General features: G+C 43.8%; 1 protein-coding gene across 1 annotated transcript in view; it reads left to right on the top strand.

Annotated features, from left to right (window-relative positions):
* MNS1 (meiosis specific nuclear structural 1) overlaps positions 1–14,757 on the top strand; it is an 86,901-nt gene extending 72,144 nt beyond the window's left edge. Inside the window, exons 6-10 of the mRNA XM_082256183.1 lie at positions 2,137–2,353; positions 3,432–3,539; positions 6,602–6,859; positions 8,284–8,409; positions 14,592–14,757. Coding sequence (XP_082112309.1) covers positions 2,137–2,353; positions 3,432–3,539; positions 6,602–6,859; positions 8,284–8,409; positions 14,592–14,699 — 817 coding nt within the window. The 3' untranslated portion in view covers positions 14,700–14,757. The remainder of the gene's footprint in view (positions 1–2,136; positions 2,354–3,431; positions 3,540–6,601; positions 6,860–8,283; positions 8,410–14,591) is intronic.
* Positions 14,758–18,846: the final 4,089 nt, after the last annotated feature.

Genomic DNA, 18,846 nt, shown 5'->3' with positions numbered 1-18,846 from the left:
AAAAAAAATTGTATGAAATCAATCAACTCAAATCAATTCAATTAACATAGACTGAATCTGAAAACTGTATTTACTCATAAGAAAAAAAGGCCAAAGCCTAAAGCTTAAAATAATATAATATTAAGTATCCAAAATTAAGCTTTTTTTTTTATAATTTTTTGATCCAGGGAAATAATACAGAAATAGGGTCAGAAAGGTATTTTTCTTTGTTTCGTTTGTTTTTTTGGTCAACGTAACCCTGTTTTTTAGTTTTAAAATCTTTCCTTTAACCACTTAAGCCCCGGAAGATTTGGCTGCTAAAGGACCAGGGTTTTTTTTGCGATTTTTTACTGCGTGACTTTAACGGACAATTGCACGGTCGTGCGACGCTGTACCTAAACGAATTTGACGTCCTTTTTTTCCCACAAACAGAGCTTTCTTTTGGTGGTATTTGATCACCTGTGCGCTTTTTACTTTTTGCGCTATAAACAAAAAAAGAGCGTAAATTTTGCAAAAATAACAATATTTTTCACATTTTTTTATATGAAATTCCCCCCAAAAAAAATGTAAAAATCAAAATTTTTTTAACATTTTCGGCCAATTTGTTTTATCCTACCTATGTTTGGTAAAAAAAATCGCAAAAAGCATATTTTTATTGGTTTGCGCAAAAGTTATCGCGTTTACTAACAAAGGGAAAGATTTTTGCCATTTTTGTTTTTTTTTTTTTAACGCGTAATGGCGGCGATCTGCGATTTTTTTTTTTTTTTTTTTTTTTGCGGTACTGCGACATTGCGGCGGACAGATCGGACCCTTGACTGACATTTTTGACACTTTTGGGGTTACCAGTGACATTTCTACACTAATCAGTGCTATATATATGCACTGTTACTGTAAAAATACACTGGTAGTGAAGGGGTTAACTTTATTTGGGAGGGAGGGGCTGTGTGTGTCCCTAGGGGCGTGCTTTCTACTGTGATTGGCTGTGGCTTGAGGTGTAAGGACACTGATCAACGGATCTACATAGTAGATCCGTCTGATCAGTGTTTTTACACCAAGGAGAATGACAGGCAGCTTGTTTACACAAGCCGCCTGACTTTCTCCCTCTCCCCCGACGATCGCCGAGTGACCGGCGGACATCGGGTCCGCCAGTCACATGCGCGGGGGGGTCCGTGACCGCGCGGGAGCGGGAGCGCGCCTCCGCGGGCGCGCGCTTGCTCCCCAGACCCTCCCAGGCTAGTGACGTTAATTAACGTCACTCTGCCTGGCAGGGGCTGACCGCCGCAGTAAATTTACTTGCGGCGGTCGGCAAGAGGTTAAACATTCTCTCTAGAATTCCCAAACGAATTATATACTCCTGGTGTAAAAATCTAACTTATTATTATTATTATTATTATTATTATTATTATTTATGGTATTAAGGTTTGAACATGCACTACAGACACAGATTTAGCCATTGCGATATAGAACGTCTTTATAAATAAAACCAAGTTTCACAAACAAAAATATTCGTTTTTGGCAAACAGAAGTGCAACTTAAAAATACAAAAAAAAACTGTAAACTCTATTGGCTGTGATGTCATTACACATATTACCTAAATATATTGCCAACATTAATTATTAAGAACAAATATAAGAAAAGCCTCTTTTTTTTTTTTTTTTCTTTCTGCAGCTTAGCAGATGCCTCTTACTTATGCTTATGCGGTAGTGCAATACATGTTTAAACTTTAACATGCTATTATTACAGGGTCTCAATGAAATTGTATTGCCGATTTAGAATTTGCAAGCAGAGAAGTGTTAATTTTGATGTCAATTTTCGATTTAGTTTTAGTCCTAGTCCTTTTGACTAAAATGCCATTTTAGGTTTAGTCGTATTTTAGTCATCTGAATTGTTTGTCTTATTTTAGTTGAATAAAATTGTTTCAATTTAGTCATCGAAAATTTTTTATTCGACAAAATTAACACCACTTTTTAGTTTTCCGGAGTTCAGCTTTAAAACTTGGTTTCAAAGCTCAGGAGTCCTAAAGCTAAAGACATTGCATTCATGTCCCACATTTTATAGACATTTTACTAAGACAAGAAATTACATTGCATATAATAACAAGTTAACATTATTTATTGCTAAATGAGTGTTTCAATGATTACTTATTTGCTATATCAGGGAAAGACAGTTAAAGCTGGAAAAAACAAGTGCTACAAAGCGATACATTGAAGAATTTAAGGAACAGCAGAAGACTTGGAGAAAAATGGAAAGAGAGAAAATGGAGGCAGAAAATCAGAGAATTCTGTCATTTGCAAACATGCAGCAGAGAAGAGAAGAAGATCGTATGGCCCAGATCAGGGAACGGGAGGAGAAGAAGAAAGCTATCCAGGACATGGTATTGCTGACACACCTACAAAACCCTTTAACCATGCATAATGAAGGGAATTTATCAAAACTGCAGCAGCCAGAATCTGGAGCAGCTGTGCATGGAAGCCAATCCGCTTCTATCTCCCAGCTTGTTCAGTTAGGTTTTGAAAAAGAAAGATTGAAGTTGATTGGTTGTCATGCATAGCTGCTCCAGATTCTGTCTGCTTAATTTTTTATAAATTCCTATGAATGTATAGCTACCAAGCACTTCAGAATTCACAAAATGCATTGGAACTTTACTGTTATCAGAAAGTAAAAACATCCTTACAATGGGATTTATTTGTTCAGAATATGTGGTTGGTTTAGGATGTCAGTAGAAGAGATTTGTTAAATAATAAGCCAGAGGCTTCTACTAATAGAGAATTCAGAAGTTGGTATATGCACACTAGGGATGTGGGGCTCAGCTAAATTTTAAATTCAGCCATAACTGAGGGTTAACCCTGTTTTCTTTTTTCTTCTTTGCTGTTTGTACTCCTGCTAGAGAGTAGACTATGACCACAATCACAAAGATGGAAAACTAGGAGAATCTCTCTTATCTAACCTTCAAAATATACAGGCAAATCACTGCCTGCATAATGGTGCAGATACTTCCTAGTGCTGTTGTGCACTAGTAAGTACTAAATTAGGCACTTCACTTTCCTCAAACCGGTAGTAAACGCATGAAAAATAAAAATTGGTCCCCCTACAGGTTTAGGTCATAATGTACTAGTACGCATACTTACCTGTCATAATATGCCCTCCCTTACTGTGGTGTCCCCAATCCCACAGTATGTGGGTACTTCAATCTTGGCTTGGTCTTCCTTCTGGGTTCTGATTCTTCAGCCGCTCGAAGGCCGGGTCACAATGACATTCCTCCTGTACATGCACACGGGAGTCACATCATCACGGCACAGGTAGGTGCCGATAATGCACGTTGAGCTGCACATGTGGGGCGCAGTGTACATTACAGCTGACAGGCAGGGGAAGCATTTATAGAAGAAGCCAATAATTTATCAATTCATATTTGTGTACTTGTATAATAACCATTTATTGTGTTTTATTAACAGCTCGCAGAGCATATTCATAGAGAACAGCAGCAGAGAGATGAACTCGATCAAATGCGAGAAGAGTTATACCTGGAAGAACAAGCTGAGCAGGCCAGACAGCGTGAAATCGTAAGTGACAGTAATGACCTCCTCCTGTAAGTCATGTTTGTAATAATTTCCTAAAGGTGTCTAAAGTTAGATCAGACCACCATCAATCTATCTGTGGGGTACAGCAGGCATCCCTGGCCCCAATTGTTGGGGAAAATGTTGTTTGCAGGGTTTTTAAACTTTTTCTTTGCCTTTTTCTCATCGCTGTGAAGAAATAGTTGTGATATTGCCAGCAGACATTATTTTATTGCCTGCTGGCAATATAGAAGTGTGTCAGTTGAGGTATAGCTTTAAGTCATTAGATTGTTTCATAGCATTTGAAATGTCTTCAGATGTTTATGAACCTATTTTACTGTGCTGCATTGTTTAGTTAATTTTGTTCAAGAATGCATTGATTTTTTTTTTTCTTTTTAAGTGATAAGTTTGTAGCTGAAATCTGCTACATTTAAAGAACTTGCCTGATGAACAACCTATTTTAGATTTGCAAGATTAGTGAGGCCTAATAGGAGATTAAAGCATTTATTGTTCAGGGATGTTTGCTTTGAGGGAGGTAATACACATTAAGAGGATAGTGCAAATGCTGCCTTTATGCCCAGTAACAAGACTGTATCTTGTGTATCTTCTAACGTGTTCATTTTACTTTCCAGTAACAGTTGGCAAGAATATTTATGGCGGTCTGTTCTTACTGTCATTCTAAAACATGGGTACTTATAAAGAAATCGGCCCCCTGTTTCTTATCCATCTCATGATCTGGTGGAACAATCTTTGCACCTCAATACCCATGTGCTGCAGGGAATGTCACCCTTTGTGCCAGAGTTTTTATTTATTGCTTATTAAAGCAAATTCAGGAGGAGACATGAGACTAAATGGTTTTATTAGAAAAGGGGGGGGGGGGGTTCTAATGGAGGAATTTTGCCACCCGAGTTCCCCTACACATAGTTACAGTGGATTCTGGTGGACAGAACCATTCACTGGCTTCTTCAAGTGGACAATAAACACATACTTTCCTACTTCACTTTTTAAATGAAAGGAAATCTGTTAAAACCTGGATTAAGAAGCACTACTGATTACCGAACTTGACACAGAGGCTATAAGCATACTCCTGCACCTTCCTCTGCAGAATCTCTGTGTAATCTTCCAGTGGCTTTAGTGTCCTCTGAGCACCTGTCTTGGCCGGGACCTTTATCTGTCAAACTCTAACTGACTGGTCTTAGGCTATTAGAAGGGACCAAATCACTTTGGCAGCTGATCCCTTAGTGACCTAGCATATGGAGTCCATGCCCACTAACTTCAGTGTGGACAGGTTGTTGGAGGTCTCCCACCTTACAGCATGAGTCTTTGTTGGTGAACAAAAGGAGAACCCTTTGGCTAAAGTGTCTGCAGAGGCCACATGCAAAAAGCACTTTCTCCGTATGCTCTTTGAGGTACAACTTTTATTAGGGGCCACCCTAGGTGTCCTTATTAGGATTGTTATTGGTGGCAAGAACACCCATCTTCCCTAGCAAAATAGGCCTAGGGCTAAGTTTGGAAAAGCCCAATCCTTGATGGAGGCCAAGGAGAGTCCTCTTCGTTTCTCCCAGTTCTCAACCTTAAAGTTTAAACTGAGTCTGTTACCACCCAACCTGCCTGCTAATCCTGGACTTCCAAGTCCCCCAAACCCTCAGATCAGTTTTTTTCAGAATTAGTGGGTGCTCCAACTTTCCAAAGTGAGGGGACATCTGTTAACCTTGGAAATCAGTATCTCAAATGCTTGGGTGTCAGGGGTGGTTTCTAGGGGCAACAAGCTGGAACCCCCTCTCCGGTTAATTTCCTCCAACCCACCTGTGTCACCACACAGATTAGCAGATATCTGTGTAGCCCTGCTGGGCCTTCTGGAGCAGGCCATCATTGCCCTATTCCTTGTGACACAAATGTTCTGGGGGTTCTACTTCAATCTTTTCCGTTTCCACCCCATATTGAATTTCAAGTCTCTAAGTGTCTTCATTCAGGCCCAGAAATTCTGTATGGAATCCACAAGGTCTGTCACAGTCTCCCCGATGAAGAGAGGCTTTTTGGCTCATGTAGACCTCAAAGATACATATTTCCATGCCACCATTTTTCCAGCACATCAGCAATTCCTTTGCTGTGGGCTCTTTGCGTTTTTAGTTTGTGACCTTGCTATTTGCCCTGCCCTCTGCACCACAGGTACTTGCCAAGGTGCTTACATCTTTGGTTTCCCTACTGCACTCTCAGGACATCACCATTTTGAGATATCTGGATGATGCTGAGGGAATGGTCTGCCTTGGTTTTGGCAAACAACATAGCCCAGACTGTCCAGACCTTGCATGGGTTTGGCTGGTTCCTGAACTTTAAGAAGTCAGCATGGAAATATCTGTCTGTGTCTAATCCTAGACACAGCTCAAGCCAGAGTTTTTTTAACAGTCCAAAAATGGCTTTATAACAGAAATTCATTGTTGGGGTTAACATACGCTTTAAAATTGGTTTACTGAATGTGACAATTATATAGTCTTTTATCCAGCCAGGCGGTGAAGCTCTAGGCTCCTTTCATTGTTTTCTCCACCTAACATATGTGAAAAAGGGTGAAATGTACACACAGAACTAGGCAAGTCACTACATGAATGCTTTACCAGACTGCTCAGTGTGGCATTTACATGCCAAACATCTGCATATAAATGGGAGATGAGTCTGCTGCCCTGTCTCTTTAGCTAACCCGAAGCACTTCAGGATTCTTTGGTCATCTATTAAACTTTTGTAAAACAAAGATTTTATGCATACATAAAATAGAAACAAAATACCATAAAATTATTCTAGTCTCCCTTTGATCCTGCCTTCCATAGCTCGTTCGTTCTTGTGGGGTGCAGGAGGGAGCCTGAGCAAACAAAAAAAGTGGTAATCTATAATTGCATGTTTAAGGATGGAAAAAACAATCGGTCATAAATCTGACAAAAATAAATAAATAATATTCCTCCATCTTTATTGCCGTTTCCAATAATTTCTTGCTGCAGCTTTCTTTTGAATGCATGATTTTTTTTTTTTTCCGCGAACCAAGAGTTTCTGATAATCATTTGCGTAATATTTTGTAGGAAGAATTGGAAAAGAGAATTCGCCAGCGTCTTGAGTTGCAGCGAACCTTTGAAGAACAAATGGCTTTTAAGCAAATTGTTCAACAAGCAGCAAAAGAGGAAGAGGAGGCTTTCAGACAGGCAATGCTTGCAAAGTTTGCTGAGGATGACAGGATTGAGCAGATGAATGCTCAGAAGAGGAGGATGAAGCAATTGGAGCACAAAAGAGCAGTGGAAAAACTACTTGAGGATCGGCGCCAACAATTCATTGCTGATAAGGTGACAAAACATCCTTTTTTAATTCATTCACTGCAGAATTTATTTCTCAAACTAATAGACTGCATTGCTTTTTTCGTACACAAAAAAAACTCTACACACTAAATAGTGATAGACACGTTGTGGTAGGAAACTCGCTGATATGAAAAAAGCAAGAAAAAGCAAACTTCTTGATGCTGAGAATGTATTTGAAAAGAGTTCCAGTTCTACAGTCATTAGCAAACCAGAAGATATAAGACAATCTTTCTCAACCTTTTTAACAATGGGTAAACCCTTGAATTAACTTTCGAGGCTCAGGGAACCCCCTGCTAATAATTACTATATCTACAGCTTTTTTTGTCTTGCAACCAGCAATTTTAGTATATCTAAAAGCAAAACTTTTTTTTTTTCCATTTTGGCTGTCACCAGTTTGAAGATTATCCCATGTAGTCCTGTCCTGGTGACAACCCAAAATTTAGAATTTTCTTTCACTTTCATTCTTGCTAAAAATGGTAAACAGGACAAATAGAGAGGGTGAATCTCCTTAAAGGAGACGTACAGCCAAAGCTTTTTTGGTTGTACTTCTCCTGTGGATCACAGGATCACAGGAGTGCAGTTTTTGCTGCAATCCTGTGACCTGTTTTCAGCAGACAGCGGGCTAAAACAAGGGCTCCAGCAAGATCGCAACAAAGGAGTCGAGATAAGCCCACATGCCTGGACGGGCACCTGGCTCAGCCTCTCATGGAGCCGCTGAGAGGCTGAGCCCGATGCTCCCACCCCCTCCACAGCCTAGCGCTCCAGTGGGGGAGCAGAGCACAGAGCTGCTGACTGACAGCATCTCTCTGTTCAGGGAGCTCTGAGAACTGATCGATACATTGGTTCGATCGCACGGTTCCCAGTGTTAGAGGCGCCGGGGGACAGCCTGACACCTAAGTAAGTATAATTCTAAGAAAACAAAAAAACCCTGAACTTCTCTTTTAATAGGGGCACAGATGGCAATAAAAACCTGAAAGGTTTTAATCCCTTGCTACACTGTCCACAACAACAAAAGAAAGTTTTATTATACTTTAAGCACAGGAGATTAAACATGCACTAATTATAAGTTTTGTGCATTGATATGAAATGGGCTAAAGTACTAAAGATGCCCATACACAGGATGTTTATTGTTGAAAATTAGACTGTTGCATAGGGTGATCATAAATGACACTTAAACTGTGAAAAAGATATAGGGCCCATATTGCTGAATGATCAATCCTCCGATATTACATAACCGATTTGATGACCAAATATTAGGATATTTCAGATTTATCCATTAGCGAGTATGATCAAATAAATAATCTGCTGTTGTATTGGCCAACTTTAGAATAAAATCTTGATACAGCTTATTATCTAATAAAAATATTACTTAAGAAACATACAAGTATTTACTAATATTTTACTGTGTACAGGAACATGAGCTCCTGGAAAGACAGGAGGAAGAGAAGAGGGAAGCATTTCGCCGGGCTATCATTGAGGAGGAGAGACAGAAACTTCTTAAGCAACATGCCAGCCAGTTACTGGGCTACCTTCCAAAAGTAAGTGCCTGTCTTTTATGGTACGGTCTGTACCAGAGGTGCTCAAACTTTTTCATGTATAAGTCACAAATACCAGCATGCTATTTTATGTGTCTTCTAATATCAATTTTGCCACTGTTCTCTGTCACCCAAAAAGTTTTCCCTTCTTTTGTTTTTTTAATCCACAAAATGTTAGTAGTTTTGGCCATCTCTGTATTTTAAGCACACTATACACTACTCTAGATATTTTATGTACACTATTGAAGTTTGAACCCTTAGCTTGCACACCTGTGGTATATTTGCTTCACATAGGTAGTGCAGTAGAAGTTTGCTATTGTTCTACCATAAAATAATATTTTTCCAAGCACCTGTCACACACGCAGCAAGCAGCAAACCAGAAGGTACTACTCTGCAGTAAAATGAAGATAAAAAGGGGTCAAACCACGGCACACCAGTACAGCCCAGGTGCAGTCAGTAAACTCGGCTTCAGCCTGGCTCAAATCTAGGCCACGGCTCCGACGTGTTTCGTCCAGCCCACAGGGCTTATTTACTTTGTGTGCACCAAATGCCTTTGCAAATGCAGATACTACCTTGTAGAAGTAAGTGACTTCACCGTTTTTTTTAGCATAGCCTGAGCAAAGCTCTGGGAAGGGCCCAGCAGGCCAATCCATAACTGACTGCATGCAAAAAACTACAGGAGGGGGTGGATACAAGAATGGTCAACCTGTACAAGGAGTGGGAGCAGCAGTGGTTCCTGTAGAGAGGCCCAATTTTACACTTGATTTCTACACTGATCTGGAAGAAAAAACGAAATTTTTGTAAAATCTTACCGTAAAATTCCTTTCTCCGAGTCCTCCGACAATCGCCGCCACCTCTAAGTCATCACTATTGGGTATTGACTTCCGCTCCGCAGGAGTAGCTAGGCATAAGACTTAGTCAAAAGAACAAAGCATTTAGCATAGACACACCCATGGGGGCTCTCCCACTGGTCAATACCCCCCTGCAGTGATCCCTCCCAACTTAGTTTGGTAGAATAGCAGTAGGTGTACAAGAAAAAACCCCAAAAGAGGGGCGGGGGCGGCGACTGTCGGAGGACTCAGAGAAAGGAATTTTACGGTAAGATTTAACAAAAATTCAGTTTTCTCTTACGTCCTCCGACAGTCGCCGCCACCTCTAAGTCATTACTATTGGGATGTCCCAAAGCAGTGTAGACATGAGGGGTGGGAGACGCAACCGCAGAAAAGGCAACGCAGTACCCACATCAGAGAAAGGAACCTTACACGCACAGTAAGAGAACCTTCTGGGCAATAGAAAAGGCTCAACAGGAGCAACAACCCAGGAAAACAAATATCCAGGGGATAAACACCCCAACAGCCAGGGACCCACAAAACAACAAGGGTCCCCTATGGCACTGCTGCACTGAAAACTTTGCGGCCAAAGGAGGCATCTGCTGATGCCAGAACATCGGGGCGTTGAAAAAGAACAGCCAGTGCAGAAACCTAGCCCTTAATCGTGGCCAGCGCCAAGCGCTGGTCCACACCAGTCTGAAGGAAAGCCAACACTCTCGTCACCGAGTATGAGCGAGGGGAGAACCCCCTGGACTCACACCAGGCGAAATAAGCTTTCCAGGTACGGTAATAGATTTTACCAGATGAGGCTTTCCTAGCCTTGATAAGAGTAGGAATGACCTCTGAGGAGAGACCCCTGTCTCTCAGGACCTGGCTTTCAACAGCCAGGCCGTTAAAGCCAGCGACTGTAAAGCAGGATGGAAGATCGGTCCCTGAGACAGTAGATCTTTCCGCATTGGCAGCCGCCAAGGAGGCTCGACCGCCAGGTGAACAATGTCAGCGTACCAGGACCGACGTGGCCAGTCCGGCGCCACTAGAATCACCAAGTTCGGTTCAGAGACTAACCTGCGAAGGAACCTGGACAACAACTGATTCGGAGGAAAGACATACATCAGATGATACTGATGCCAAAGGGGCCACCAACGCATCCGAGGCGTCCGCCCACGGATCGCTCGTTCTTGCCACGAATCTTTTTACCTTGTGATTTAGCCGAGACGCGAACAGATCCACGTCCGGGGATCCCCACTTCGCACACAGCATTTGGAAGACCTCCGGGTGTAGGGACCATTCCCCCTGGTCCAGGGTCTGGCGGCTCAGATAGTCGGCCTGCCAATTCTCCACACCCGGAATATGAACTGCTGAAATTGCCGGGACATGAGTCTCGGCCCAAGACAGAATGTCGGTCCCCTCCCGGGCCGCCCGGGCACTCCTGGTGCCCCCTTGGTGGTTGATGTAAGCCACCGCTGTAGCATTGTCCGTCTGTAACTGAACAGGACGGCCCCGAAGTCGATCCGACCACTGGAAGAGACAGAGTTTGATCGCTCTCAATTCCAATATGTTGATGGGAAGGGAGGATTCCTCCCCCGACCAAGTGCCCTGGGCAGACAGATTGCCCAGGACTCCACCCCAGCCCGACAGGCTGGCATCCGTGGTAATCACTGTCCACAGCAATGGACGGAAGGATTTTCCTTCTGACACAGCCGGGGACTGAAGCCACCAACGAAGATCCATTCTGGTCCGGCGACTCAATGAGACACTCAGATCCAGTGACTGAGGTAGTCTGTCCCACCTGGCCAGGATCTCCGCTTGAAGAGACCGTGTGTGAAACTGAGCAAAGGGTATCGCCTCGAAGACCATCAACCCTAGGGACCGCATGCAGGTCCTGAGTGACGAGGATGGCTTGTCCCCGAGGGACCTGATCTCGTCCTGCAAGGTCCGGAGCTTGTCCCCCGGCAAGAACACCTTTGCTTGAGCAGAATCCAGAACCATTCCCAGATAGGGAAGACGAACCGAAGGAGACCAGGTCGACTTCTGTACGTTGATGGTCCATCCGAACTCCTGGAGCTTCTGTACCGTAGTGGACAGATCGCGCAGTAGGTCCTGGCTGGCACTCGGTCTTAAGAGGAGATCGTCCAGATATCCCAAGACCGCAATGCCCTGAGCCCTTAGCAGGCCCAGAACAGGCGCCAACACTTTGGTAAAGACCCTTGGAGCCGAAGCGAGACCGAAAGGTAACGCCACAAACTGATAATGGTCCTCCGCTATTGCGAACCAAAGGTACCTCTGGTGACCCTCAAAAATGGGGATGTGTAGGTATGCATCCTTCAGGTCTATAGAGGCCAGGAATTCCCCTGGACTCAGGGAGGCCACCACCGAGCGGAGGGATTCCATACAGAACTTGCGAACGCGCACGAAGCGGTTCAGCGCTTTCAAGTCCAGAATAGGACGCACCTTGCCCTCCTTTCTGGGCACAGTGAACAGATTGGAATAAAACCCCCGAAACCTGTCCCGATGAGGCACCGGTAACAATCACCCCCTGGGCAAGGAAGTCCTGCACCGCTTGATGCAGGTCCTGCAGGCGCCCTGGGGTCAAATGAAGATTTGAGGGAAAAAATCTGTCCACCAGCCTGGAAAGGAATTCGATCTTGTACCCTGATCGACTGATTTCCTGAACCCACCTGTCCGGAATTCGGAGCAGCCAAGGTTGGAGGAAACCGCGCAAACGTCCCCCCACCCCTGAAATGGGTGAGGGCGCCCCTTCAGGCAGAGGCGGATTGACCCGCCGCACCGGCATTGCCGGACTTCTGCTTGCCCGCCCAGGGCTTCTTCTGGCTACCTTGGCCCTTGAAGGGTTTGCCCTTGGTTTGATTCCTAAAGGCACGAAAGGACCCTTTTGGGTCGAGAGGCGGAACCCCGCTTGCCACGAAAGGACTTGTTCTTCGGGTTCTGGGGCAGCATGGTGCTCTTGCCCCCCGTGACGCCTTTTACCAAGGTATCCAACGCCTCGCCAAAAAGGCGAGAACCAGCATAGGGAAAATCAGCAACTGTTTTTCAGCTCTTCAGCCAGATCAGTCGACGGTTAAGCACGGTTAAGCAACACTAGATAGGCGTGCTACCAAAGGGGCCTCATTTAAGGCCGCATCGCACAAATACATGACTCCTTGGTGAATTTGGTCCACCATAGCCAGTGTGGCAGGCGGGGCAGAATCAGACGCGAGGTTGCGTCTAAGCACCTTAGTCCAATCCGCCACCGCCTGAGCCACCAGAACGGACGAGAAAACAGGTTTGAGCAAGGAACCCGCCACCGTGTAGGAATGGCGGGCAAGAGACTCCAACCTCCTGTCCGTGGGATCCCAGAACACCGGGGTCTCCTCAGTAGGAATCAAGGTAGCCTTGTTTAACACGGCCACAGTGTGATCCACCTGTGGAGGCACGCACCATTGCGATTCCGTAGCCGGCGCAAAGGGATAAAGCAACTTAAACCGACTAGGTACCATGAATGGACGTTTTAAAGTGCGCCACAGTTCATTCACAGTGTAATGGAACTCAGCGGGGCAGGGAAAAACCTGCGCCGACTTGCGGGTCCTATGTGTACCAAAAGAGGACACAATGCCCGGAGGACTGGGCTCATCCTCCAGTGTAGCGTTTTCTTTCACAGAAGAAATCAACTCATCCATGGCCGCGCGTTCTTCAGGCGACCCCGGGGGAGAATCATCAACCCCCTCCGCCTCCCCCTCAGACCCCACAGGGTCCAGGGATGAGCAAGACCATGAAAAGGGCATGCCCGCCGCAGCAGCCACATCACCATCTGAATCAGAGGAGATAGATAATCTGGGCCTTTTCCTAGCAGCACGTTCAGCCTAAAGCACCTCCATTTTGTACACTAAAGCCGCCACTACAGCGGCCAAATCAGGTATAACAGGGGCCACAGCAGGACTGGGGTCCCCCACCAGGGCTGGGGGGAATTTGCTGTCCTGAGATTCCATTGCCCAAGTTAGAAAAAAACAGTGCAATAAAAGGTACTGGCCCACCGCTATATGTACAGTGACCAAAGACCCCCAAAAGGAAAAGAAACTGAGCCAGGAAGGACAAAACAGTTTTTGGAAGAGACTGTCTGCAGAGCCCCCACAGAGTGTTACCACATCGATCGCTGCTTCAGAGGAAAAGGAAGTGAGGTCATCAGAGGCTGAACTAAAAGCTGAAAGACCCAGGGAAAATGGCTGCCCAAAGAATTGAATGGGAGGCTTCGGCAAGATGGCCGCCAAACATGTGCTCGGAACGATCGTTCTGCCACACACAAGATGGCGCCGGATGGCGCCAAAAACAGCATGCAGATAAGCCCATAGTGAAGCCAGACTAAATGCTTGCCCATACTAAAAATGGCTGACCGCGCGGTTCTTACCCGCTGCGGCCACCGCACACGCAGTCTGCACCCCTAAAAACACCGAAGTGACACAGGGGAAGGGGCCCCCAAAAACACACAGCACTGCAGCGCATGTACAAGCGATCCCCACAGGGATCGCATCAGGGAGCCCCACACAGGCACAGACATGGGGAACACACAGCAACACAGGACTGCCACCCCAGACAGAGGCCCCACACAGAAGTACTTACCTGTACCAGAGGGCGTGGGGTGCCTCTATGAACGGAAAGCCGCTGTCCTCATCTGACAGGGAATGCCGTTAGCCAAGAAAAGAACACTGCAGCACCGCAGAAGTGTCCAGTGAGGTAGCCACCTCACAGGCTGCATCCCTGCTGAGAGCAGGGATGGGTCGTTCATAATGCCAGGACGAACACATGACCGAAAGCTCGATGGCGGGCTGGGGAACCCTCTGATCCTCTGCCCTGGAGAACCAGGGCGGTCAGTCCGATTCCCAGCTCCGCAGAATCCATCTTCATCCGAAGATCCGACTAAACTAAGCTGACAAAATAAACAGCTAGTAAAGCAAAGAAAAAACTGACATTTTAAAACTAAAAATCAAAAGAAAAGATTAGAAGGCTGAGACTGAAAGCCCCAGCACAGGGAAGCCTGACTACTCCTGACGCTAGGCAGAGACAAACTGAGTTGGGAGGGATCACTGCAGGGGGGTATTGACCTGTGGGACAGCCCTCATGGGTGTGTCTATGCTAAATGCTTTGTTCTTTTGACTAAGTCTTATGCCTAGCTACTCCTGCGGAGCGGAAGTCAATACCCAATAGTGATGACTTAGAGGTGGCGGCGACTGTCGGAGGACGTAAGAGAAACACACAACACACCAAGATTTAAATAATACATATGACTCGTGTTTTTAGACAATATGTACTTATCCCAGAGTTCAGCTTTAAGCTGTTAACTTTTGTCTTTATGAATTTCAGGGAATATTTAAAGGTGAAGAAGATCTCAATATGTTTGATGAAGAGTTTCGCAAGACTTTTCAGAGGAGAGGTGCAGACATGTTTTCGGATGATGGCTGGGATTCATAAATTAAAGTAGAGGAGATGGATTAGAACATCTATTAGGTTTTAATTGCTGTCTGTGTCCCCGTTATTTACCGTTATTATTGAAAATAAAAGAAAATCACAAATTTTGGGTTGTCCTCAGAAAATAGAGGGGAATTCTTCTAATGAGGACACTAGTTCTAGTGACCTGGGGGACCCTAAGGGATTTCTATCATTTTGCTGGGATTTCCTCTCATTTCCTGTTTTGGCTATGGGACAGGAAGTGAGGCTAAATCTCCTCAATGGGACACAGATTGCGTAAAACAATCTGACGAGTTATAACAGTCACCTACTCTATCCGAAATGGATTGCCTATAGCTCTACTTTTAGGTTCTTCACTTTTCTGACACCTGATGGCAATCTATTGCTTTATCAACCATGTGCTATTTGCTTTTTTTTTTTTTTTTGGATGTATAGTTCTCGTATAAACTTTTTAGGTGCGGTCCATTAGCTATATCTTTCTGGAGATGTAATGTCCAATAAAATGTACACTGAAGCGAACCATATATTTTGCTTGTTCAATCTGTTTGAGTTTGTACAGGCCAGGGGATAACTACAATTGACAATAAACCTAGAATTTAAAGATAACAATCAAATCTCGTTAGTTAACAGAAGAGAAGAGAATAAAGGTAAAAAATGGTATTGGTAACTTAACAGAAATAACAGAAGAAAAGGCGATGCAGTTTGTTAAGGATTACCCAGGACTACGTGGGAACAAAAAGTCTTTTCACACAGGTGTTATCCAGTCATGTTTTTTTGCTGGGGAAAAAACTGATGAAAACAGATTCCGATTAGATCAGTCAGAGGAGGGAAGGAAAAGGAAGGGGAAGAGGAGGTCAAGAAGAGGGGAGAGGAAAAAAAAAAAAAAGCACGGGGGAGTTGCACCTCCCCGACTAGATTTCAAGGAAGCTCCAGTTGAAGCCAGTAGGGAGAAATTTAGAGCTCCAGGGTTGCCAGATGGCCAGAAATGTATTAGTTTTATCATTCAGTTTGGCTTCAATTTTCTCATGTAACATAACTGAGTTGTCTTTTTTTTTTTGGTGTTATTTTTAGGGGAGAATAGGTGATTTTCAGTCCAAAACACGAAGGAGAAGGTTAAAGGTAATTTTTTAAAAGGCTAGGAGGTTTAAGATTTAGTAGAGCATGCTGGACCAAAAAGGAGATTGAGGAGTCTGTATGCTCTGAGATTAGCTGAAAAACTTTTCGCCAAAACTGTCTTATAGGGAAAGTCCACCATCCATTGAGAAAAGTTTGCATCTGTCCACATTCCCTAAAGCATAATGGTGGATATCTTGGCATTCAGTGATATATTATAGAAAGTACCATGTACCAGCGTGTTGAAAACATTATAAATTAGTTTCTACTGCCAGAACATTCCCGGGAGCAGGATATGTTTCCCATATCTGGTACCATTCTTGTGCATCCAGATCTGTGTATATGTAGGCAACCTACAGTTTTTTGCGAAAGTATTCGGCCCCCTTGAACTTTGTGACCTTTTGCCACATTTCAGGCTTCAAACATAAAGATATAAAACTGTAATTTTTTGTGAAGAATCAACAAGTGGGACACAATCATCAAGTGGAACAAAATTTATTGGATATTTCAAACTTTTTTAACAAAGAAAAAAACTGAAAAATTGGGCGTGAAAAATTATTCAGCCCCCTTAAGTTAATACTTTGTAGCACCACCTTTTGCTGCGATTACAGCTGTAAGTCGCTTGGGGTATGTCTCTATCAGTTCTGCACATCGAGAGACTGAAATTTTTGCCCATTCCTCCTTGCAAAACAGCTCGGGCTCAGTGAGGTTGGATGGAGAGCGTTTGTGAACAGCAGTTTTCAGTTCTTTCCACAGATTCTCGATTGGATTCAGGTCTGGACTTTGTCATGGCCATTCTAACACCTGGATATGTTTATTTGTGAATCATCATCCATCCTTCATCAATCATCACCGGAGGAAGAAAAAGAGCGGACAGCAAAAGACCAGAGAAGAGAAGAACAGATGAAGATTTTTAATAAACTTTCCAAAATGTCTCGTGTCGTTATTTACATACACTGCCTTTAATGGGGTGAATGGGTAGGGATACAGTGTACCCCATGCCCATTCACATAGGTAGGGGGACTGGGACCTGGGGGGGCCCCCTTGTTAAAGGGGGCTTCCAGATTCCAATGAGCCCCCTGCCCGCAGACCCCCACAACCACCTGCCAGGGTTGTGGGGATGAGGCCCTTCTCCTCATCAACATGGGGGCAAGGTGCTTTGGGGTGGTGGGTGCAGAGCTCCCCCCCCCATGTTGAAGGCATGTGGCCTGGTATGGTTCAGGGGGGGTGGGGCCGCTCGCTCGTCCCCTCCCCATTCCTGCCCTACCGGGCTGCATGCTCGCATAAGGGTCTGGTATGTATTTTGGGGGGGGACCCCACACCGTTTTTTCAGCGTGGGGCAACCCTCAAATTCCATACCAGACCCGAAGGGCCTGGTTTGGAACCTGGGGGGGGGCCCCCACACAGTTTTTTTTTTCCCATTTTTGGCATGGAGTTCCCCCTCAAGATTCTCACAGTGCAAGTCGCGCCGCAAGTCGGATCATCCTGATCCGACTTGCGGTGCGACTTCCATTCAAATCAATAGGCTTCCATAGGGAACCATTGATTTTGAAGGGAGACAGAAAAAACGCTGCTAAAAGCAACGTGGCCAAACGTGCAATAACACAAATGTAAAAAGCTACTGAAAGCACGTTTTAACAGCTGCTTTTTCCCGGCGTCAGAACTAGCTTTGCAGCACGTTTTTTTTCTAATGTCCCGTGTACATGGAGCCTTAGACTTGAGACTTGCACATGTGTGACTTATGCCCCATACACACGTGCAGATTATCTGCAGACTTACCAAAACCATATAATATGAGGTCAAACCTAAACACTTTCAATTTGTATGCAATCCGGCAGGCCCTTGCACTACATAGAAAAGGTAAGTCTGCAGACAAAAGTCTGCAGATAATCTGCACGTGTGTACGGGGCATTACTCCCATGTCTGCAATCGGCTAACCTCGATTGCCACCCATACCTGTTTAAAAGTTCCTCCAAACTTTTGGCCATCCCCCCACTCCATCTAGCAGAACCACACCCTCTCCGTTTAGGTGCAGTCTGTCTCTGTTTTAGAATAAAATATCAAGATTGCAGCGCTAAAAAACAATGATAAAAAAAAAGTGGTGACCAGATTAGGAGTCCATATTTAATAGAATACTTCAAATTGAATATATAAATGCGATATTATATTGCACATAAAGAAAAGAGTCCATAGATAGTAATGTCCTTTGTGGAAGGTAAGAATTCCGCGCAAATGGATGTAGTTAAGCTAATTTAATGACTGCAGCCTACCCCAAAATATAGATAAACTATATCTGAAAAGTAGGGATAGGTGGGGTATATTGGCGCTGCCTATACGGATGTTGGGTATATGGGAGAGAAGTGACTGGCAGTATATCAAAAAATATGTGAAAAAAATAACGTTGGATTGGGTCAGTCAATGGTGTAAATAAATAAGAGAAAAATTAGGTCCTTATAAACACTGAAAAATGCCCGACAATGGGACAAATAAATATATCACAGAAAATTTGTCGATAAGTTAAATAAAATATATCTTAAATAAATCTAAAATAATATTGACAATGCATGTAATAACAAGTGAAAATTGGTGTTAAATGAATTGATAAAATGAATCTAAAACAATATTGACAATATATATAATAACAAGTGAATGGTGTGTAAAAATAAGGTGACTGGTGCAATAAATAATATAGCCACTAGGAGCCAGTGTGGTATATAAAAAGTTGTAAAAAGGATATCCAAGTGGTATGACTAATATATAATGTGCAAGTGACAAGAAAATAGTGCTGAGTGAAAAAAATTCCTCATGAAGGTAGATATTCCAGAGAAAATAAAAAATATTATAAAATATGTGTATGGATATCCTAGTGAAAAATTATAATAAATTTTATATAAACGACTCTAGTAAATGGTGCCACATAAATAATCTCATAAAAAGTCCAAACTGTGATTTAGTGAAATAAATACAAATAAATTGAATTTGTGCCAACTAATAAAACTAGTTGTTGGTAAATATCTCATAAAGGAAAGTCCATAAA

This window comes from Pelophylax lessonae, assembly GCF_965119305.1.
Source record: "Pelophylax lessonae genome assembly, chromosome: 4".
In the NCBI taxonomy this organism is placed as follows: domain Eukaryota; kingdom Metazoa; phylum Chordata; class Amphibia; order Anura; family Ranidae; genus Pelophylax; species Pelophylax lessonae.
This window is presented reverse-complemented; position numbering and strand designations above follow the sequence as displayed.